The sequence below is a fragment of the Rhinoraja longicauda genome, chromosome 15, assembly GCF_053455715.1.
Source record: "Rhinoraja longicauda isolate Sanriku21f chromosome 15, sRhiLon1.1, whole genome shotgun sequence".
NCBI lineage: Eukaryota > Metazoa > Chordata > Chondrichthyes > Rajiformes > Arhynchobatidae > Rhinoraja > Rhinoraja longicauda.
Window position 1 is genome coordinate 25,573,173 of NC_135967.1, and position 25,494 is coordinate 25,598,666.

At 40.9% G+C, this 25,494-nt stretch overlaps 1 protein-coding gene across 9 annotated transcripts in view; it reads right to left on the reverse strand.

Moving 5' to 3' along the window:
• Nucleotides 1-25,494, reverse strand: part of dacha (dachshund a) — a 331,988-nt gene that overhangs the window by 53,400 nt on the left and 253,094 nt on the right. For 7 of the 9 annotated variants that reach the window (XM_078412308.1, XM_078412305.1, XM_078412307.1 and 4 more), the window contains one exon: nt 18,465-18,566. The exons of the other annotated variants lie outside the window; for them this stretch is intronic. In XM_078412308.1, coding sequence (XP_078268434.1) covers nt 18,465-18,566 — 102 coding nt within the window. The remainder of the gene's footprint in view (nt 1-18,464; nt 18,567-25,494) is intronic. 9 annotated transcript variants of the gene reach the window in all.

Here is a 25,494-nt window from a genome sequence, read left to right on the forward strand (position 1 = left end):
AAATTGAAATTGTGAAGCAAATAATTCATCATAAAATATTTATTAATTTCACCCAGTCTATGGCCTGCCTGCCCTAATGCTTTATAAGTAAACAATAACCCCAAATTTGTGGTCAGTGCTGAGTCTTTGTACTCACTGTTGACTTGAGAAACTAGATTGCCCTTGCTGCTATTCACCTAGGGCAGCTTGCTGAGAGAAATTAGCTCCATCTGTTGTGACCAAGTCCTGTTTGGCAAAAGGCCTTTTGTAAAGTAATAACCTTATTCTTTGAGTAATCATTCTGTGATGGGGTAAGATAGAGTTGGGAGGATGGAGAGCAGACCAAGCCCCACCTCAAGAACAGCTGAAAAGGCCTGAAATAGTCATGCTTCAGTGCAGCTGTTGTCAAAGTACCCAAACCTGGCTTTGCAAGCTGTTAAAACAGTGAAGAGTGCTAAATGTTTCTGGAGTCATATGGTCATAGAAAGATATAGCATGAAGAAAGACCTATCAGGCATCAACCATCAACCACCTAATCCTAAATTAATCCCACATTTTATACTTCCTAAATCTCATCTTCTCTCCCCATTCTCTCCTTAGATTCTACTACATACTTGTGCACCAGGGTAATATACAGTAGCCTACCGACGCACATGTCTTTGGGATAGTGAAGGAAATTGGAGCATCGAGAGGAAACTCATGTGATCATAAGGAGAAAATGTAAACTCCACATGAACACCACAAAGGGTGAGATTGAACCCAGGTCCCTGGTGCTGTGAGGCTGTGACTGTACCACCTGCACCACTGTGCCTCAAATTTATACAAAAATAATAAAAGATTTAAAATCTTTTGCAAGGAATTCAAGATTTTAAAAAAAAAATCTAATATATCAGTACTTGCTTTAGACCCTTGCAACTATTCTCCACTGAAATGAAGCTGCTCTTGTGCTGATCCAACCTGATGCAGGTTGTAGGACTAGATCATCTGTGGTAAATGGTAGGAAATCAATTCCATTTTGCATTCCCTCATTGGAAACTAACATCAGAATGCAACTGGCACAAGCACTTCAATCATCGATCTACAATGTCAGAACTTTTAAATTCAGATGGAAATTGCACTGTTACTTCGCAATGTCCACATTTATTGGGTTAACTTTCAGTGGTCTCCAGCAATTGGAATAAGTAGCTGTGTGTAATGTTCACAAAATTATGCCAAATTTTCAGAACAATGTATTATTTTTCCAATTTAAAAACAAAAAATGCAATATGTGCTCGGGCAGAAAGAACATTCTGTATAAATCTGCACATTTTTTTTGTAATATTTTGGAGATGACTGATTTTTTTGACCAGCCTCCCAAAAAACTTGGATTTTAAAAAAAGTTGTAAGAATCATAGGGTGAGCTCATCATATGTTTGGCAATACTCTAATTAATCTTGCTTTAAGATTATAATGGCTACTTCTATCGAGTATCTAACTCAAAACAAGTGTGAATTTTATGGAATACCACAAAAATGGGCTAACAAGGGTTACCCCAAACTCATTGCTTGTGGATCTAATCTTTAACATTGATGAAATTGTCCATCAAGGAGGAGAAATGGTTGGGAAACTTGAACTGGTGAAACAAGTAAACAAACAGTGCCATGCACATCTTATTGCAATAATTGAAGTGATTACTTACTATTGGATAATGAGAAAGTTCTGCAACTAGTTGGGTCTGTCATTTCACACCGTTCAAAGGAATCATACTTGAAAGTGTGGCCTCAGGGCATTGCACCTCCCAACTCACACCTCAAGTCTTCACAACTTCAAAGTCTCACGTCCATAGTTATGCCTGGCTCAAAATGCCACTTATCTAAGAAGCCGATCAAATAGCCATCTGACTAAATATTGATAGATCAACATTTCAAAAATGCATAAAACAGAAAATTAACAAGCAGAAATTGAAGGGATTTGATTAGTTTGGAGTATCTACTAAGCGAGTATACAATACAAAATACTCAACTCATTTATTTATATTGATCCTATCCAAAACATGGTGTATGGGTTGAACATTTTATAAATTACAAATCACTGGTCAAGGCTAGAGTACAACTGAAGGTGGGGACAAGGTGGTAGTAGAGCAGATTGGTGACACTGTAAGTAATTCTTGGAGATTTGCACGAGAAAAATTAAGTATTCCATCCATTATTTATCACTTTTCCGCCTCCCTTCCAACTCAATTCCATCCTGTAGAGAAAATCTTCCAGTCACACAGAAAAGCAAATCTTTGCACTGTTCTGGGGGCAAATGTAATGTAAACTCTAGCATGGGAGCTAATACAACCCCTGTGGTTATAACTTCCTTGTGGAACAATGTTCTCCAGTATTTTCTTATCCATTTGGGTGTCAAGGGTTATGGGGAGAACGCAGAAGAATGAGGTTGAAAGAGAAAGATAGATCAGCCATTATTGAATGGTGGAGTGGACTCCATGGGCTGACTGGACTCAAAACTCCTATGACTTATGAACATGATTTTTCAGATATAAGTCAATGCTGAAAAGATTAGTATTTATTTTCCATCTCTGACTACTATCCCGATAAGATGAGTGGCTTGAATCTCTGCAGTGTCTCTGCTGAATGTACTCCCATAATGTTGTTGGAGGGGAAGTTCTAGCATTTGGATCCCACGATAGTGAAGGAGCAGCAATACAGTTCCATGTCAGGATAATGTGCAAATTGAAAGGGAACCTCCAATTGGTATTCCCATAACTCCTGCTGCTTTTGCCCCTCTTAGAAGTAGAGATCATGGGGCTAGGTAGTGGTATCGGAGTGGCTTATACAACTGGCAGAAATGCATATTGGGGATGGTCCACCAGTGTACAGAATGCATGCTGAAGTAACTTTAGACTTTTAGACTTTAGAGATAAAGCATGCAAACAGGTCCTTCGGCCCACCGAGTCTGCGCCAACCAGCGATCACCACGTCCACCAACACTATCCTACACATCAGAGGCAATTTACAATTTCACCAAAACCAATTAACCTACAAAGCTGTATGCCTTGTGGGAGGAATCTGGAGCATCCGGAGTGTGGGAGGAATCTGGAGCACCCGGAAAAAACCCACGCATCTCACGGAGAACATACAAACTCTGTACGGACAGCACCCATAGTGACTATCAAATCCAGGTCTCTGGCACTGTAAAACAGCAGCTTTACCACTATGCTAGTGTGCCGCTCTAAGTGGTGGAGAAGGTGTGAATTGAAGAGGAGGATGGTTTATTTTGTCTTTGAAAGGATTGAGCTTTTTGAGATTTGGAGTTGCACTCATACAGGCAAGTAAAGAATATTTTGTCATGGTCCTATCTCGTGCCTTCCAGTCGGTGAAAAGGTCTTGAAGTGTCAGAGGTAAGACACTCACCTCGAGATACTCAGTCTCCGGCCTGCTCTTGTTTATACTGTATTTATGTGAATGCAAGTGTAAATCAAGGTAATCAACAGAAAGGAACATAACAGAAACTCTGCAGATAAATCATGGAGTGAATAAGACTATGAGGGAGATATTTTGTGAACAAGATTCTTGTTTTAATGAGTTAAAATGAAATGAATTGTAGAGTGTGACCCTTAAAACACTTGGGCATGCTATGTAATAAAGATGAAATGCAGCTTGGTCTGTAAATAAAAGTTCCTAATATGAGATACAGTTTTCACTCTGTTCTGGAGTCTAAATTTTACAATTGCATTAAGATGTGTAATTGGTGTACAAACTTAAAGCACACGGTATTGAGGGTTCAGTGTTGAGGTGGATAGAAAATTGGTTGGCGGACAGGAAGCAAAGAGTAGGAATAAACGGGTCCTTTTCGGAATGGCAGGCAGTGACTAGTGGGGTACCGCAAGGCTCAGTGCTGGGACCCCAGTTATTTACAGCGTATATTAATGATTTGGACGAGGGAATTGAATGCAACATCTCTAAGTTTGCGGATGACACGAAGCTGGGTGGCAGTGTTAGCTGCGAGGAGGATGCTAGGAGGCTGCAGAGTGACTTGGATAGATTAGACGAGTGGGCAAATGCATGGCAGATGCAATATAATGTGGATAAGTGTGAGGTTACCACTTTGGCGGCAAGAACAGGAAAGCAGAGTATTACCTGAATGGTGACCGATTGGGAGAAAGGGAGATGCAACGTGACCTGGGTGTCATGGTGCACCAGTCATTGAAAGCAAGCATGCAGGTGCAGCAGGCAGTGAAGAAAGCGAATGGTATGTTGGCATTCATAGCAAGAGGATTTGAGTTTAGGAGAGGGAAGGTTCTGCTGCAGTTGTACAGGGCCTTGGTGAGACCGCACCTGGAGTATTGTGTGCAGTTTTGGTCTAACCTGAGGAAAGACTTTCTTGCCTTAGAGGGAGTACAGAGAAGGTTCACCAGATTGATCCCTGGGATGGCGGGACTTTCATATGAGGAAAGACTGGATAGACTGGGCTTGTACTCGCTGGAATTTAGAAGATTGAGGGGGGATCTTATAGAAACATATAAAATTCTTAAGGGGTTGGAGAGGCTAGATGCGGGAAGATTTTTCCCGATGTTGGGGGAGTCCAGAACCAGGGGTCACAGCTTAAGGATAAGGGGGAAGTCTTTTAGGACCGGGATGAGAAAACATTTCTTCACACAGAGAGTGGTGAGTCTGTGGAATTCTCTGCCATAGAAGGTAGTTGAGGCCAGTTCATTGGCTATATTTAAGAGGGAGTTAGATGTGGCCCTTTTTGCTAAAGGGATCAGGGGGTATGGAGAGAAGGCAGGTACAGGCTACTGAGCTGGATGATCAGCCATGATCATATTGAATGGCGGTGCAGGCTCGAAGGGCCGAATGGCCTACTCCTGCACCTATTTTCTATGTTTCTATGTTTCTATGTAGGTATGAATTGCAGAATGGAAGGAAAAATCACCTCAAATTATATTTTTTAACCTGTTGAGGTTTATATAAGGCATTGAATAACTTTTTTAAAATAATCAAATGGTAGTTTTACATCAGTTGAGCATACTGATGTTTCTGCCAAGACCAAGTGAAGATTTTAAACTGCTTTGATATTGAGCTTGAATATTGCAGCTGGAATTAAGAATGTTTTGTGGAGGAGGAAAATATATGTTCAAACAGTTTTACAAATAATATCTCTAAATATCTTTAAATAATATATATTTAAATAATATCTGGCAGTATCACCAAAATGTGCATTTTTTAATATCATGGAAACAAATGTGACATCTTTCCTGAAACCAGTCTCATTTTATCATTTAAACATGGATGTATTATTAATCATTAACTAGCTGGGAAGGGCCAATGGTTTGGCCGAAAATGTCTCTGCCTTAGTGCCACCAATCCCAGGACTCCTGCACTAACAGAGAAGTCTCAAACCTACTGGCCATGCTTCACAGGCAATTTTCTGATTGTACTCCTCATGGATTTCAGGAGTGAAACACAAAATGGTAAGTCCCCAGTCATTACACGGTGAACATGCCGAGCTGAACCTAATTTTAATAGAGGAGAACCAAGGTGAATATCAATGAAATGTATAGGAAGGAACTGCAGATGCTGGTTTAAACCGAAGATAGACACAAAATGCTGGAGTAACTCAGCAGGACAGGCAGCATCTCTGAGATAAAGAATGGGTGACATTTTGGGTGGAAGGTTTTAAACTGTTTTGATGTTGAGCTTGAATATTGCAGCTGGGAGTAAGACTGAAGAAGGGTCTCAACCCGAAAAGTCACCCATTCCTTCTCTCCAGAGATGCTTCCTGTCCTGCTGAGTTACTCCAGCATTTTGTGTCTATCTTCTGAATAGTCAGTTAATTCCATTTTAGTGTATTCATTTGGTGTACACATAAATGTTTTCAAGCTAAATTTGTTAATTATTTTATAGTTTTGTTAATAATTATAGAGTAGTTTTGAATTGTTCGCATTAAAGAGGCATCTCAGAAACATGCAAACGTTTTGATAGATATAACATAATGTGGGAAAGAGGGAAATTACCCAATTTGGCTGGAAAAGCAGAAGCATTTTTTACCTGATCAATGAGAGATTGCAGAGCATGCACAGATAGTGAGTAGTTAGAAAGCACTATAACCATTTTATTAATTACTAGGAGAATTGAATAAAAAAGTGAGGAGTTCACGTTTCAGTTATGTAGGGCAGTGGTGAGACCACATTTGGAATTCTATGCATGGTATTGGTCTCCTTATTTAAGAAAGGATTTTACTGACTTGGAAGCAGTTTGGAAAAGGGTTACCAAACCAATACCTGGAATGAGCAAGTTGTCTTGTGGGGATCGACTGGAGAAATTAGGCTTGCATCTGTTAGAGTTAAGGAGACTGAGAGGAGGTACTGAGACATATGATTCTGAGGGTTGTTATCCTGATGATGCAATTAATAGGTTTCCTCTTGTGAGAGAATCTAGAAGCACCAGTCACTATTTAAGATAAGGTGGTAACCCATTTGAAACAAAGCTAAGATGATTAGTTAATTCTTAGAGGGCCAAGAGCCTTTGGAACTGTTTGCCTTGAAGGGGAATGAAAGTAAAATATTTGAATATTTTAAAGACCGAGGTAGATAGATACTTGAAAAACAAGGGGTAATAGGTTAGCAAGGCTAGGCAGGAATTTGGGGTTGAGGTTACAACAAGATCATGGCTGATCAAACCAAATGTTGGAAAAGGTTTGAGGAGCTGTGTGGCCTACTCAGAATGTATGCGTGCATAAGCCAAGGAGCTTGGTTTATCTGGAGACACAAGGAATTGCAGACGCTGGTTTACAATAAGGACATAAAGTCCTAGAATAAGTCAGTGGGTCAGGCAGTATCTTTGGAGAACATGGATAAGTTGCGTTTTGTGTTGGGACTTTTTTTATAGGCAGATGGTTGGATAAAGATTCGGGATGAAGGGACAGAATTGTGAGATAAGGATAAAAGAGGTGAGAATTACGAAGCCAGATGAAGGAATATGGAAGAAAGGGGACAGGGGAAGGGCAAGGTAAAGTGGGTGTGAATCAAGGTGGGGCACAGGGATAGGATGAGGGGTGGGTGGAGGGGGAAGGTTATTAGTAGGTTAGTTATCTGAAATTGGAGAATTCAATGTTCAGCTTGGTTTATTGGATCAACAAAGTACTTTTAGCTATTCTTCCCCTCCTCCATCGAATTAGACCCCATTTGGCATTCGGCTCTCTCCCCTGTACTCTTTCCCCATCCCCTGAATTAAATTTGAGGTTGAGAATAAGCACAGGTTGCAAAGATGAACCTACACTGGAACACCTGATGGTAATCCAAACAGTAACCATGCTGCTTGCCCATTATGCTACAATCTTTAAGGTACAGCATGTCAATAACCTGTTGAACCTTTCAAGGCATGTCTGGTTTTATTATTCTTCTGGAGTTGGTATTTCTATTGTTAAAAAAATGGTAACAATCATTTTGGAATTCTGCATTCAGAAATTGTCATAAAAATTTGCTCATTCATGGCCGGGTTAAGGATAAATCCATTCACCCAAAGATGGTGAATCTTGAAATATTCTACCCGAGAGAGCTGTGGAGGTTCAGTCACTGTATTCATTCAGGACTAGAGATATTTGGATATTAAAGGAATCAGTGGATAAGAGGTCTGTTGAGGAAAATGAAGCTGAGATAAAAGTCAGTTGTAATCTTATTAAAAGGCAGAGGAGACACATGGGGCCAAATAGCCTATCCCAGCTTCTATTTCCCATGTTCTTAATGTAGAAATGTTAACACGCAACACAATATTTTGATATAACATATAACAGAACTTTAGATGAAACTCAATTCATGCCTGCCCTTTAGGTTGCACTACAATTTCCACCGGGTGGCGCCGCGATGTGTTAATGTTCTCTGGTTTGCTTTATGTGGGGGTTGGGGTGGGGGTTGGGGAGGGGGTCGAGGGAAACTTTTTTTCAATCTCTTACCTTACCAGAGATGCAATTGTTTTCCGGATCGTATCTCCGGTCGCTATGCGGCTTAACATTATGGAGCTGGAGGCCTTGCCTGGGACTGACTTTGAGCCTCCACGGGGCCGTGGGTTTACCATCTGAGAGTGCGATTCCTTGCCTGGATCGACGCTCCAACTGCGGCCTGCGGACGTTAACATCAAGGAGCTCGCAGTCTCGGGTTGAGACCGGTCGGGAGCTCCAAGCCGCACGACATTTGACAAGCCCTGACACGGGGTATATCGCCCAGTGCAGGGGAGCTGAAATCCTACCCCCATTCAGGAGCTTGATCGCCCCGACGAGGAAGGACCGCCGCCGGCTACGGGAGTCAAGATCGTCCCGTCAACGGAAGGTTAGAGGCTCGCGACCGCGACCGCGACCATTCTATCACAGTGAAGAATGCGGAGGAGTCACTGTGGTGGATTGTCCATGTTAAAATGTATTTTGTGTGTCCTGTTGTTTTTTATTGTTATGACTGTATGGCAAATGAAATTCCTCGTATGTTGCAAAACATACTTGGCTAATAAAGGATGATTGTGAATTGTGAATTTTACCAAATTTGGCTTATGACACATATCCACCTCAGCTCATCTACAATCTTCCCAATCCATTAGATGGTTTAGAGGGGTATGGCCCAAACACAGGCAAATGGGATTACATCAGGTAAACATCTTGATCAGCATGAGAAAGCTGGATCGAAGAACCTGTTTCCGCGTTGACTAATTCTGTAATTCTATGACTCTGTTATCTATGCTGTCAATCATACCCAATTCCTGCAATCTGCTCCACCCCATTCTCTCTGCATTCTTCAAACTCTGCTGAGGTGGGAGATTTTAGATGAATGGTCTTTGCCACGCAAGGTAGGAATATGCTAATTCTACCACACACAACATTTTGGCCATGGTGTGTGTAGAATGTAGCATTCTAACTGGCATGTGATGTTTACACAACTGCTCTTCCACATGGGAAAACATTACCAGAAGAATTCCAGGACATTATACCAACACCAGATCCAAATTCACCTTTTGGATATGTATTCTCTACAACCAAATTGCCAATCGCATATGGTTGGAGCAGGAAGGATGAAAATAACAGTGATCACTATATTGCATGTTATCTTAAGGACCTTCCTGCTATTTCATTTCCTTGTTTTAAAATGCTGGACAAAATCAGAAAACCCGGTTATATTCATCAATATGCTTCAAAAGGAAAATATTTGTTTTATGTTTCACTCTAATTACTAATTCCGGTATTTGTTGTATAATTGCACGTTTACAATCACAAAGGACCAACTGGTCAGACACTGGGAATTTCTGCCCACTTTCTAGACAGACCTTGAAATCTCTGTGGGCAGGGCTAATTCTGCATTTAAAAGAGATGTTGTGTTATTTTCAGCTGTGAAAATAGGTCATCTCTTTCCTGTTATAGTTTTGCCAGTACATGTGTTCATAGTATAGCAACTGAATGTAAGGAGGTCCTTGATACAAGGCAGCACAGCACCACAAACTATAAGCTGCACAGTTGAAATGAAGGCACACAAAACCTTTGAAGCAGCTTTTTGTCACTCCAAAGGTATTCATTTTTCATTTCTAATGCTGGATCTCAGCCTGTTTTTTAACATTTGCAGCACAGTGTAATGAATTCCCCCATATCTACATCCTAGCCTACATTGTATGTTTGGCAGGGAGGTTGTCATTTGAATTGAATTGACATTTCCACTACCACCTGTAGCCACTGCCTACAACACCCTCCCACCACTCATCCAGTTGCCCCCCCACCCCCTCTCCAACTTTCCCAGACAACATCCCATCAGCACAGGGAAATAAATAGAAGTGTGAGAGGAGTCTGGGTGATTCATTGTGGTAACCTGCCCCTGGAGAGCGGAGGAGATCACAAACTAGATTGAGCTTCCAGAAGAAGACAAGTAGGACAGGCAGTGCACCGGAGGTGGGAATTGGGATGACAGTAGCAGAGGTCACATCGATTTTCAACAGGATTTTCCAATGATAAGATAACCTCTTGTTCTCTCTTACCTTCTGTTCATTGGCTTCCTATTCCACAAGAAAAATATTTTGGATATGTTTGCAAGGGCATCGGCTGCTTTCAAATCTTTTTAATATAATAATTTGAGAAATTTGCAGCATTTTATTTTAAATACACCAATCTCATTGGAAAAGAATCACTGCATCTTTAAATTAATTTAAAACATGTATTAAATTATCTGCTGTCACATTTCCATAAATGCTTTTGGATGAAAGAGGCAGTCTGCAGTTTAGATCCCAACGGTGAGATTCTGAAACACATCTGTGATCATTTTGGGTCATAAATCACAATTTTCATCATTAACAAGTATTGCCACTGCCGTGGCCTCATTTTTTTAATGTGTTCTTTTGACTTTTTAATCCTAATGCACAATTTTCTCCAGCAGTTTACTGGTTTGATCACTGATGATAACAGTGGGGTTCTAAAAAATAACCAAGCTTTTTTTCAGGAACTAGTACGTAATTAAAACAAGATGTAAAATGATCAGAGTATTTTAATGACTTGTTTATTTCTCAGAAGCTTTTTCAGACTCTCGCCCCGGGTCAATAAAGCTTGCTAAAGTGGTTTAATTTATGTACACACATTTTGGGATTAATTTCAGAGAACATATGGATGACCTGCTATTTTTTCCACATCAATGCTTTTTGTCTGACCCTTCAAATGCATTCACTTTTGTTTAGGAGTTGTGAGATAGGCAGATGAGTGAAATTCAGCTGTATTTTACTGGGAAGACACATATAGCAAGGCATTAGAGGAGTCGCTACAAGCACGATTTCTGTGTAGCATCATTGAAAGAATGATTTGATGGCCAGTAGCTACTGTATTTGTAATGAAGATAGCATCCATTGATTTATAAGCTGTCACCATGGACGAGCCGTTTAAAGATATGAGAGCTTCTGCTTGTATACACCACAAACCGAACAACTCTCTGCCAGCCACAAGTATTTCAGTTGCTAATGTGACCAAGGTCAGAAATAGTCTAAGAGGGTCTAATATAAAATAGTCCATAGATCATTTAAAGACATTATGAATTTATGTATTTTACTAAGTACTAAGCTAAGTTTGTACTTCACAACAGAAGATTTCATCCTATTTAAAGAAATTTAAATTCTAATAGACAGCTACATAGCAACCTATTCAATTTATAAGCTTAAATTAAAGTACATCTGTCCAAACATATTCAATTGTTTTAAAATGGTTTTCAGTTGAAAAAAGGAAATTGTTTGAAAATATTTTTTTAAAGCAGCCAATATATGGCCGCAAATCTGTCAAATGCATTTTGCAGAGATTTACCATGTTTTCATCTGGCCTCTATGCTGATCTAATGTTTTTCAGCAATACATTAATTCATAACATTCACCCCCTTTGAGGACTCGGCATGATCAGAAGAATTTAAACAAATATAATTTCAGCTTTATGTTAGCTACTTGATTAAAAAAGGATTCTGTGCAACAAACACAGATTGGGAACATGTTGCCTCCAGTATTCTCAAGTTGGGAATATTTCTGACCCATTTCATTTTGTCTTACAACTAAACCACGCCCAATGAAGAAAAACTGGGGTAGTAATTGTAAGGGTCTTGAAAGTGCACACTAAAATAGCATTACACATTGGATCTATGCCAATTTCATGCAGGGCAACGAGGGAGTGATTATCTTGCACATGTGACATACAAGAGGCTATCAACATAAGCAGCACATTTCACACAGCTTCAGGGTAGTTACGTGTAAGGCGCAAAAACTGAAAACCACAAATTGCTCACATGGCAGGAGCAATTATAGTGGTAGCTCCCAACATGAAACTTTCTTGAAGGTAGTCGCCCTCAGTTGGGATATCCAAACCAGTAGTGGTGGATTAGAGACAGGGACCCATGTTTTCTGTGGACAACAGGTATTTTACTGGTTGGTACCCAAGCACCACAACAATGCCATCATCCCACCTCCCCCTCCCACCCCCTCAACTCTCCCAAAAGAAGAAGGCCTGAGCTGAAACATTTGGTCCAATGGTAAGGATTTGAAAGGATTGGGACACTCAACCACAGTTTTTGTAAGGATGAAATTGTTACGTTACACTCAATCCGATTTTCATCCCAATATGACACTTGGCATTTCCAGGCCAGGGCTTCCTTCAGTGCATGAAATGGTGCAAGCTTGCTGCAGGCAATTGGCACAAGCATTGCATACTAATTGATCCGTGAGCATATCACAAATAAGTGGGCCATTCCTAATATGGAAATACTGATCATGACTTTCTGCTTCAAATCTATCCATAACACATAAAAGTACACAGCACATGACTGCATTACTTAACCTATATACTTTCATCTTTTGAGTCCAAGTCCGAATGGATGGACAGAAAGTCTATTCATGGTGCTAGTTGAAAGGATTTTTGCAGGACCCTGACTAGTCTGAACTTAGTTCCACGTGAAACTCCATAACAATTGATCGTGCTTGATCCATTATAGCAGACTTGCTTGTCGAGGTTGATGGTTATAAGTTGTCTCATTTATGTAGTTGGAATGATCCTCTGTGTGGACCTGGATAAAGCAAATTTTAATCTGTATTTAATCATGTTCCACCTAATCTGAAATGCTTGATTTTAATAATTATAGGAAAAATGTCCTTTCTCCAACAATAATATCTCTCATCTCGATAAAAGTAACATTAAATGAATGCCACTAATAGTTTTGACGGCTAATGCTACAAAATATTTACAGCTATTTCTATTTAATGAGATTTATCTCAATCCTGCATAAAAGTATGACCCCTTGAACCAAATTACTGAATTATGTGGCATTTCAATTTGCACTCTCCAGACAATGATAGATGTCTGAACTTTCAAATGGCATTTTCCAACAACATATGTTTTGACTGACTTGCATCTGAAGGGGGATTGGTTAAACCATAGTGTTATTGCACTTTTTTTCACGTACAAGTAATGTCATGGGTAATGTAAATATGTTGAAATTAACCCACACAAATGGTCCTCAGGACTCCAATATTAAAAAAAGATCACGCAATACAACGATGAAAGTGAAAGTTCAAATTCTAAAATGAATGGCTGCACAAGACCAGGCAAAGAAAAGGATAAGGGCTCCAAGAGACAATTATAGCCAACTTTCTATGCACGCGTAAGAGACTGACAGCCATTTCTGTGCTCTGCAGCAGAGGATGGGTCGAAGCGATGGCATTTGTGCAACCTGCCTCCCAACACATTGCATTGGGTCCATAGATCTGGCCTCAGTATGACTGTATTAGCAGTCATAGAGTCATTGAGTGATACTGTGGGATCAGGCCCTCTAGCACAACTTGCCCACACCTGCCAACATGACCAAGCTATACTGTCCCACCTGCCTGCGCATGGTCCATATCCTTCCAAACTTGTCCTATCCATGTACCTGTCTGTTTCTTAACGTGTCATTCACATTGAATTGAATTGAATTGAATTTCTTTATTTGTCATTCAAACAGGTTTGAACGAAATTTAGTTACCATGCAGCCACAACAATAGAAAAAAGCAACAAAAACAACTACATCATTCAATGCAAACATCCATCACAGTGACTCTCCTCCAGGCACCTCCACATTGTGATGAAGGTAAAAAGAAAGTTCTTATCTCCTTCTTGCTTCTTCACCCGCGATCGGACAGTCAAAACTGCTGCGTCGAGGCGATCGAGGCTCTTGACTCTGAAGCCCCTGCCAGGCGATAGGAGATCCCACGGCCGATTTTAAGCCACTCCGGACGATGAAATGTCCTGCGAACAGTGCGTCGAGGCGATCGAGACTCCCGACTCTGAAGCCCCCGCCGGGCGATGGAAGATCCCGCGGCCGATTTTAAGTCGGACATGTTGAAATGTCCCGCGAATGGGCCGACCCAAGGCCCACGATTCTGGGCGGACGAAGATGTCATTGCTGGAGCCCCTGAAAATCGGTCACCAGCCAGGGACCTGCAAGCTCCCGATGTCAGTCCATAGGACCCGTGGCCAAAGCCTCCGAAGCCTCCAAAGTCAGCCAGCTCCGCGATGGTATGTCAGTCCACAGGCTCTGCGTCTGGAGCCCTCAAGGTCAATTCCAGCTGGAGGCCGCCAGCTCCCTGGTGCTAGGCCACAGCACGAACTGAGATGCGACCCGGAAAAAGGGCACATCTTCGTTGAAGAAGGAAATTTTTTTTAAAGTTCCCCCCCCCCCCAAATGGACCGCAGGCAGGCCGCAGCTGCTAGAGCAGCGCCGCCACCTCATGTGTCATTCCTAACATGTCAGTCCCACGTGTCATTTCTATAAAGCCCTCACAGTTGCCCCTGAGCCAGCTGGCCAGTCTACTTCCCACTTGTGGTGGGCTGGTGTAATCAGAATCTGGCCCTAGTACTGCACACAGTCACCCTTTATTGGCATATTCTCCAGCAAAGATCTAACTACCCATCAACTGAGTGCCCACGGTGGTTCTAACTATTTAGCAGCCCTGGACCAAGCAAGAGTAGTTCAATATGGCCTCCTCTCCCAATTAGGAGAGGACTTGTTATTGTGTCTCTGAATGCATATACAAAACTGTTGTTGATGCTGAATTTTTGGTTCTTTTTGCAGAAGGGGATACTGAGAGGGAGACCGACATGATGACTGTGCCCCTGTTGGGATTATAGTCTTTATTAATTAGCACTGGTTGGCATTGTGTGTTGCAATGATGTCAATAGTTGCTATGTATGGTTATTTTTCACCGTATCTTGAGCAGCTGCTTTTGAGACTCCTGGCGTCCTTTGCTAAGGGAACAATGACATTTGATGTCACTGGCTCAGCTCCAAATTAGGGTTTAAAAGGAGTGTGAATAAGGGAAGAACTTTTGGTAAGTGTGGACCTTCCAGGGATCTAAACACCCAGCCTTTCACAGGCTTTATATGTGGAGCAGGTTAAGGGTTTACACTGATGATGGGCTGGAAGCTCTCCCTAGTTCCTAGAAGCTAGGGAAAGTTAATAATACTAGAATCTATGCTGCTATAATCTAGAATTATGTAGACCATTGTTGGGGGTTTTGTCCCGTTTCAGAGAGGCAAGTAGAAAGTTTCACCATCTGATTGGAGCAACCCTCACTGCAGCAAGTTCACAGGTTTTGTCAACACCCTTTACATTCAGCAGATTTTCCAGTATCCCAGATTTAAGTCCATGAGATGGAGTGACAGCTTTGCAAAATAAGCAGCACACACCATCACTGATGTTTTGGCAGGCTCTGACAGATTGGGGCTTTTTTTAAAGTTTATTGCCAGGTTGATATTACTCCATGTTCAAAATTGATCTCTGCCATGTCTGAAGAAGCTCCCGACCCGAAATGTCACCGATCTATTTTTTCCAGAGATGCTGCATGACCCGCTGAGTTACTCCAGCATTTTGTGTCTGTCTTTGGTATAATCCAGCATCTGCAGTTCCTTTTTATTACATTTGATTTCTGCCATGTTTTCCTAGTAGGCAACGCACATACAACAGAGATTCAAGGCAAAGCACTGAGGTCATCCCTCGATGGAGACTCATTCCCCATTGCTAATGTAACGACATTTGACACTTGAGATTCCAATCCATACAGTGGCAAGGTCTTGAAGCATTGAGGGATTATCTCTCAATCTGAAGGGAGTTAAGTGTGTGGGATCCTGAGAGCAGCACATTGGTGCAGCTAGTAGACCTGTGAGTGAAAACCTTAGTTGTCAGGTACATTGCTCCTTGGAGAACTGGAGGTAAGAGTGTGCCACCCTGTAGGCTTTTGGGGGTCAGGCTCTCCTAGCAATATCTCTCTCACTCAGGTTCATTTGGCAAGTGGCTCTTGCCCATGTGCACGTGGTCCTGATGCAGCTCCTGTGCAACCACTGCGTATTATTCACAGGTAAATAGCTAACTTGATCTCAGCATTCACCCTGACTCTGAGCTGCAGTGTTCTGCGCCTCAGTTATGTATTCATCATGTAAGGAAATCTAGATGTTTAGAGTGCACACAGGATAATGGCACTGAGGTAAAAGATCAGTCAGTCTTTGAAAAAGGTAGAGGCACAAGGGGGGAGTGCCACCCTCCTGTTTCTATTGCTGGCATTCCTATACAATCTCCAGGGGACATAGGTTTAAGGCGAAGGGGAAAAGAATTACTAGGAATTTAATAAGAATCTGAGGGGTGACTTTGTCACACAAAGGGTGATGGGTGTATGGAATGAGCTGCTGGAGGAGGTAGTTGAGGTAGGTCTATCGCAACATTTAAGAAACAATTAGACAGCTACATGGATAGGACAGGTTTATAGGGATATGAACTAAACGCAAGCAGGTGGGACTCATGTAGATGGAACGTTGGTCGGTATGCAAAAGTCGGGCCGAAGGTCCTGCTTCCGCGCTGTATGACTCCATGACTCCATGATTCTATGACTCCAACAAATCTGTAAAAAGTTGATGATTCCTTTACACAGTATTAGTTCAAGGCACCTCCCTGATATTCAGACCTACCTTTCAAAGCACAGTTAGCAGTGTTAATAATAGATCTGTGAATTAATTTCACAGGTGAGCCTCCAACTAAGAGTTGCACTGGCATCAACATCAATTTTACTTGCTTATTATGCGACACGTGTGGGCGTGGCATATTCACTGAAGTGTGTGGACAAAGTTTTCACAATGCATAATGTGATCTATTAGTGTCCACTCACATTTCACAATTTTGCACGACAAATTAATCAAGCAGCAGTTTATACAAAACACGCACTGCACGACTGATCTTCTCAGGTTAAGTATCCACATTGGGATGGTAATATCCATCAAAGGCAGAGTTACATATTTCAGATAAAATGAACTACTGTTTTGAATTCACCAATGTGGCTGACTAGATTCATAGTATTCTGTTTCATATGAAGAGTTCAGAAATGCTACCAACACCACTGCAAATGGTCATCTGATAGGAGGGTGTCGTCGTCATCCCGTTGTTATTGATCTCAGAGAACATAATCCATTCTCCCTCTCCCTCCCCAGTAGAGAATGAGCAGCAACCTTCGTCAGACTGGGACTCAAAGGCGCATTCCTTCTCTTGTTGCAATTAAAAGACTAGGCAGTTGAACTGAAAATATATTTGATCATTAATTCAGTTTGGGGTTAACATTTGATATTTACTGACCAGTCTGCTTTAAGCCAACACCTAAAATACTGCAGATGAAGATTTGTGGTGTTTGTAAATAGCTCAATTTTTAATTTAATCACTTGTGATAAATCTACACAGGTAAATATGTTGCTAAACTGCAATCTGCAATCTATACAAACGTTTAAGGGTATAAGACAAATGGTTCAATTGAAAAAGCTGTATATTCAATGAGTAAGACACACATGATTAAATCTCAGAACTGCTGTAACAGATGTAGAATGTTGAAAAAGCACTTTTTGTGCAACTAATAAATGATGATGTGTTTTATTTTAAATGAACCCGATATCAATGTAGAGATCTCTATATTTCACACTTCAATCACTGATTGATCTATTTGCAGCTTTTGTTTCTAGACTTCAGTGTGAATGAACATTGCATAATAGGCTTAGTGATCAGAACGCAACCATTAAATATTTCTTCTTCAAAGTCTTTACTAAATAAAGAGTAGTTTTACAACTGGGGCTCCCACATTTCAGGAACTTATGAAGTTAAATTTTGTTGGTATAACAACGTGCTTTCTTACCACAAGTCTCATGCAGAGAAATGCCTCAAAGTATTTCACTGAAAGTGGAAAAGAACACACAGACCAAAAGGAGCAATCAAGCTCAGAAGGGCAATGACAGTATCGAACAGAACAATCTTGCAAAGGCTGTTGAATGCAATGTGTGAGGTGACAGGGTGGAGTTTTGGAAGAAGGATGCATACAATGGCCAACTGAGAGTACAAATGTGGGAAACGGTAACCACAGTTCAATTCTATTAATAGTTCCCAGGTAACAAAGCAGTCTGTTCTTGATACGATATTCAGACTTGGGCTGATAAGTGGAAATAATATTCCAGCTACAGAGATGCCAGATGATGACCATCTATCCACTGACTGTCCTTGATATTCAACATCAGAACTCACTAAGGTGCTCTGTGTTTATTGGAATAAGTCTGGGAATGGAGCAGCACATGGTATGCATTTTTAATGGTTTTCTGTTCCAAACAAAATGATACATGTGTTACCAACCAGAAATCATGGGTGAACCGCCAGGTCGACTCCCAGATGAACTCCAAGTCTGCAGATTTCAAGTCAAACAATCCAAGCGGTACAATAACTCTATCTACGACCTTCACAGAGTCATTAAGCATGCCAACATGGAATTCTGGGCCAATCTGAAGGCAATGACACGGATACCCGCAGATTGTGGCAAGGCTTGCACGCTATAACAGGCACCAAAGCAAAGACAGGCAGTATCGCTAGCAACAGATTAACTCAATACATTCAATGCCCACTTCGAGCAGAAGGTCGGTGGAGGAATGTCATCCGCTCTGCTAGTCTCAGTCTCAACAGTTACCTTGGCAGATGTAAGATCGGCCTTCCTGATAGCGAATCCATGGAGAGCAACTGGTCTGGATGGATTCCCCGGGCTCATCCTCAGGACCTTTTAAGGAACAGCCTGCAGAGGTATTCACAGACATCTTTTAACATCTCATTACTCCATTCTGAGGGCCCCACCTGCTTAAAAAACACCACTATCATCCCAGTGCCAAAAGTTGCTCTGACATCCATGATCATGAAATGATGAAATGCTTTGAGAGATTGGTGATGGCACACGTTCCGCCTGCCTTGATCCACTGCAGTTTCCTTCCAGTCACAACAGATCTACAACAGACACCATCTCCCTAGCCCCAAACTCATCTCTGCAACACCCAGACAACAAGACAACCTAGAAAAGGCAACAAGGACTCCTACGATAGACACCTATTTACTGACTATAGCTTTGCCTTCAACATCATAATCCCATCCAAACTCATCTTCAACCCCCTGAACCAAGGAATCAGCCCTCCCCTCTAGCATTGGATCCTGGACTTTCTGACCCACACACCATAAACAGTGGGGATAGGTGACCACATCTCCTGTGCAATAATTGTCAACACTGGTGCCCTGCACAAGATACATTCTCAGTCCTCTATTATGCTCCCTCTACACTAGACTGTATGACCAATTTCAGCTCTAACTCCATCGACAAGTTTGCATGTAACACATCTGTGGACAGAATCACGAACAATTCTGCAGATGCACCATAGAAATTGCAGAGAGTTGTAGATGTAGCCCAGTCCATCACACAGACCAGACTTACCATATCATATCATATATATACAGCCGGAAACAGGCCTTTTCGGCCCACAAAGTCCGTGCCGCCCAGCGATCCCCGTACATTAACACTATCCTACACCCACTAGGGACAATTTTTACATTTACCCAGCCAATTAACCTACATACCTGTACGTCTTTGGGGTGTGGGAGGAAACCAAAGATCTCGGAGAAAACCCACGCAGGTCACGGGGAGAACGTACAAACTCCTTACAGTGCAGCACCCGTAGTCAGGATCGAACCTGAGTCTCCGGCGCTGCATTCGCTGTAAAGCAGCAACTCTACCGCTGCGCTACCGTGCCGCCCTTCCCACCATTGACTCGATCTACAGTTCTACGTTGCCTCAGATACATAATCAAGGTCTTGTCCCACCCTTTTTATCCCTGATCCTGTCTGGCAGAAAGTACAGAAGATTGAAACTGCACCACCTGACTCAGAAACAGTTTCTTCCCCTCGGTTATCTGACTTCTGAACAGTCCCATTGTGGACATTGGACTTTTCTATGGAACTGATGTGCTACAAGACTGAGAACCGTATTGTGCATTCTGTGCATTCCCCTTTGCTCTGTCTATTGTACTTGAGTTGGACTTGATTGCATTTATATATAGTATTATCCAATCTGTTTGGAAAGCATGAAAAACAAATAATTTCATTGTACCTCAGTACAATCATTTAATTGTACCTCAGTGTATGTGATAATTTAAAAAAACATTAACTTAAACCTCAATAAAGTTTGCATGAAACGAATTTGTAACTAGGCTAATATTGAAATGCTGTTGCTTGAAAATTCCCTTGGTAGCCTGTACCAGTATTGAGATGCATCCACCAGACACTGTGCTAGGGAATGGGCATCCACTTCATTGCACAATAATGGAAGAGCATCAATAGAGGGAGAATGCCGAGAAGGATGCTCCTTGCAAAAACATAACAGTTCTGGTAATCCCATTGATGGAATTTACATTCATGTTGTTGCAGAGGCAAATAACTTCCCAGGAAATATCCGTCAGCAAGATCAGCAGGGAAACCAGGATACGTTTTAAAAGCTTCAGGTGAGTGCAACTTCAGAATTTCTGGGGCCTTCTGTTGCTGCATAATAATTTTCCTTTTCACTAACTAATTTGGAAAATTTATGCACTTTGCAAGTTAGAACTGGTCTTTTCCAGAGGCTCCTCCAAAAACATAAAAATATGAAAATAATTCAAGGAAACCAATTTGAGAAGTTGAGCAGATGTAGAAAATATTTTTTGATCCTCTCTGATGTAGACTTCTCCATATAAATGAAGGTGAAGTCAGTGACAAACAAAAGAACCCTCAATGTCTGGAGATGCCAGCAGTGATGTAGATGGTACAGCAGATACTAGAAGCCTGGTACTCTTTCAGTTGGAGCAATGATGTGTGGTTTAGGTGTCTCAAGGGGACAACCTCTAAATCTTTCCAGTATTGGGTAATGAACCAATCTTGTCCTTGTAAATAGCTTTTCTATTTTGTCGATTTCCATCTACTTTTCCAAAATCCAATCATATTTCCAGTCTTATTGATCAATGAATAACCTAATATAAGTAATCATTTAACAGGGTTTATTGCAGGCATTGCACATTGCAGATTTCCAAGTGGAGAGAAGAAGAGGCTGCAGATGTTGGAATCTTGAGCAAAAAAACAAAGTATTAGAGGAATTCAGCAGGCCAGGCAGCATCTATGGAGGGAAAAGGCAGCATCTGTGGTGGGAAAAGGCAGCATCTGTATCCTCTTCTCTCCACAGATAGTGCCTGGCCTGCTGAGGTTCACCAGCACCTTGAGTTTTGCTTGCAGTTTTCCAACATAGACTCATATTACATAGTATTTTGTTTGAGAGCCTGCTTGACTGAGAACTGACCAGTAACAGCCAGAACAATAAATATTCAAACTTGTGGACCGATATAAATAAAAAATTTAAGACATCTAGGAACCACTTGATATCTTTAGCCTGAATATAGCCAAAGCCTACAGCTATAAATTAGACAGGAATGACCCTATCGTCCAGGAAAGATGATCAAATCAGCCAATAATGTGGATTACGGTCATCTGTTAATGTTTAGATGATCTGGCAAATCTAGTTCTTTGGATATGAAATTTATGATGCTGAAATGCAGCGTCAAATTTTTCCATTGATCCCTTATAAACATTTTATGAATAGAATCACAGTTATAGGGACAAATTCTGGTGTACGGAATCCATACCATATCATTCAGTTTGTAATTCCACAGTTGCTTCAAATTCTCCCCAACCGAAAATGCATGTTATACATTGTAGGACCCCTCTTAGCTTAATTAAAACCATTCTGTTCATATAACGTAATCATTTCCATTTCCAAAAATAAATGCAGTTTTGTTTCTATCAAGAAAAACAAAAAGCTTGGCAAAGCAGGGAGCAAATCTGAATCTGACACCACCTCCAAGCAATGTAGATGAAGGTGTTAGTTTGTCTTTGTGCTTGTGAAGATTGGCTAGTTAGTTTTACGCATGTGTAATTGGTTAGGATTCAATTATTTATTATCATCCTTTCCATATGATGTACCGTTTAGCTGGTCACCTTCCTCAAAAACAAGACATAAAATTTCTAATTGTTTTTATTTGATATAAATTCCAGTTCCAAGTACTATCCCTGTGCTTGTGGGATATTCTATTTGTCCATTAGTAAGTTAAATATTTAGATCCTGATATTACATTTTATTCTGGTTTAGTCTTGTTTACAAATTCAGAATAATATAATCTGATGGTATTTTTCAATTTCCCTGTAAACATGCTGAATGCATTTTAGTTATGTTTTGTCAATACAGCTAGTGCTGTTTGTTGGTTGTGTGCCTTGTTCAATGTTCACAAAGATTAATTCATTTCTACAGTGAATGTGAACACAAACCAAGAAAGACCATCAATTATAATCTTAGCAAGTTATTCAAAGAAAATTGCTTGAAACAATCAAACCAAACAAAGCAATCGTGGCTGAAGCTAAAAAACGAATATGACTTGAATGATATATCTGATCAATGTTAATGTGTAAGTGCACAAGAAATCCGGCTCTCTCACTCTTCCTAAACCCTCAATTGTTCGGAGTTAATGTATTGAAGCCTGGCTTTGAATGTTGCAAATGCACAGATTTAAAGAAAGAAGAAAACTCCCATTAGGTGATGGCTGATGTTCTTAAAACTATTTGGCATGTTGTGTGCATGTGCATATTCAAATATGCAAACTAGAGAAATGTTATACCCAGGGATATAGCCAAAAATTGTCTTGGAGTCAACGTTTTCTTGCACTTAACATTATACTGGACTGGGATGAAGTGTGAGATGGAATTAGGGTTGATTAGCTAACATATTAACTGCAACAAACCAATGATAGGAGATAGACATAAAAAGCTGGAGTAACTCAGCTTGACTGGCAGCATCTTTGGAGAGAAGGAATGGGTGACGTTTCGTGTTGTGACCCTTCTTCTGACATCTTGACCTGAAACATCACCCATTCCTTCTCTCCAGAGATGCTACCTGTCCCGCTGAGTTATTCCAGCTTTTTGCATCTAACTTCGGTTTAAACCAGCATCTGCAATTACTTCCTACACAATGAGAGATCGGCTTGGCTTGAGAGACAGAGCTGGAGAAAATGCCTTGTTTGAATCAAAGTAAAATCTAGTGTCAGATGATTTCATTGAGCAATGGTATGGTAGTGGCTAGGAGGCTATAGACTGCCAAAGCATAATAATGCCACAGAGACTGGTTATTCTCTCTAGTTTAGGTTTTAAAACAATGTTCTCCCACAATAACATTGACCATCACATGGATAAATGATGAATACAGATAAATATAAAAATGATTAACATATAAGGTGGCACAGAACCAGCAATATATCCAGGTGGTTTCTGATCAAAGCCACCAGATTGCACATGTTCTATTTATGATGTTTTAACCCTGTCTTACGGCAGCACTGAATTTAATGATTTTTTTAATGATTTTGGATCTTCTTTCTACTGAAATACGTTTTAAAGCATTTTTAAACATTTAAAGATTATTATTATTTATTTTTTACCTATGATATTATCATATCATAATATCATAAGTAGCGTATCGATAGCAGCCTCGCCTACAGTCTGTCTGTCCTTTTTGTCTTTTTTTTGTTATTTTTAGTGAGTTTTAAAAGTATGTGTTAATGTTCTCTGGATTATTTTATGTGGGGGCTGGGTGGGGGAGTCAGGGGAAACTTTTTTTCAATCTCTTACCATGCCGGAGATGCGATTGTTTTCCGGATCGTATCCCCGGTCGCTCTGCGGCCTAACATCAAGTCTGGCCTTGCCCGGGACTGACTTTGAGCCCCCGCTGGGCATGGACTTACCATCAGGGCATGCGATTCCTTGCCTGGGACTTTAACATCAAGGAGCTCGCAGCCTCGGGTTGAGACCGAGGTCGGGAAGCTCCAAAGCCGCATGGGGTTCGACAAGCCCCAACCCGGGGCCTGATCACCCAGCGCGGGGGAGCTGAGATTTCCTCCCGATGCAGGAGCTTGATCGCCCCGATGAGGAAGGCCCGATCGCCAGCTACGGGAGTAAGATCATCCCGTCAACGGAAGGTTAGACGCCCCCGACCGCTGGAGGACAAAGAAGGGAAGAGATTGAACTTTTTTTCGCCTTCCATCACAGCAAGCAATGCGGAGAAGTCACTGTGGTGGATGTTCATGTTGAAATGTTTTTTGTGTGTTCTGTTGCTTTTTATTGTTATGACTGTGTGGCAAATGAAATTCCTCGTATGTTGCAAAACATACTTGGCTAATAAAGTATGATTATGATTATGATTATTATGATGATAATCTCTCCCTTGTGATTTTCTCATCTATGGTACATTTCAAAACAACGGGACTAATAAATAGCGAGGAAAGAACTCAATAGGTATAGCTTCAAGGTAAGAATGAGAAAGCAAAGAGATTAGTCAGGTTTTTGAGAATAGAATTTTAAACAATCTTTACACGGTACCTGAGTGAAACCATCCAAAGCATGAATATTCCATCTCATTAACACCACCAACAAACAAGCATAATTTCCACGTACCTATAGTTTAAATAATTTGAAATAAAAACCAAATGTAGTTTATATTTTATTAGATGTAAAACAGATACAATGTCACGGTAACAATTTAATTAGATACCAAAGTAGAATAAATCATTCCTTTCATCGATTGTGTTGCTATCAAACTAAAATGAATTAGTCTGTGGAAATGTATCCTGTCATCATCTTCACTCCTGAAGAAGCTATAGGTATATTTGGGCAATTTGTACCGTCTTCCCCATCATGAAGTACTGGTTCAGCACATCATGAAGTGCACCAACAAACAGATCATGCCCAGTCCTCCAGATGTTTCTTCTCAAACAAACATTATGCACACCATTTGGACATGCTGATCTATGACTCTATGACCAAAATGTGTGCTGTCTTGACATATAAATGCTGACCTGGTTTCACTATTATGACCAAAGCTCATTTGTGCTATGGCCACCATACAGGTAAGGCTGTTAAGATGTACAACAACAATGCACATTGGAAGTATGCATTTTAAGCAGATCCTAACATCAACCAGCATACAACATAGTTTTGTCATTTGTGCATCTAAATTGGAGCTCAACACCTCCAAAAGCCAACCAGTTATTTGCAAGTTGGATACTACTCGTTATCCATCTGCTGTTGCTGTAAGTCAACAGGGATTTGGTGGTTTCTAGATCGCTTTTAAAGAAGATTCCAAGTAACTCCAGGGTGCTAAAAAAAAATTATCTTGGGGTTATGCTTATGTTTCAATCAATTGCTTCCAGGCATGCTTGCTTTCAATAGGACATTCCCCATTTCAGACAACCCAAGCAAGTGTAGATGCAAGGACTGTAGGCAGTGATTCTAGGCAGTGGACTTAATCCAGTACAATCTAGTGTCTTGGCTGCACCTTACTTTGTGGGCTACGTTTTGGTCCAGGATGCCATTGACCGGATACACATTACTTTTACAGGTTAACTCACTGACTACTGCAACTGAGAGAGATTCCACACTCACAGCTTGACATGTGACAAAATACATCACATAGACAAATGCCCTGTACCTTCTAAGCAGACATGAAGCCATGATTCCACTGTTCCTTCTGTACTTAAACTACTGTGACAAATCTGTCTCTTGAAGACAGTCTTTTAATTCTATCTGAAGACAGCATAACCTTAAAAGGCGAAGGCCGT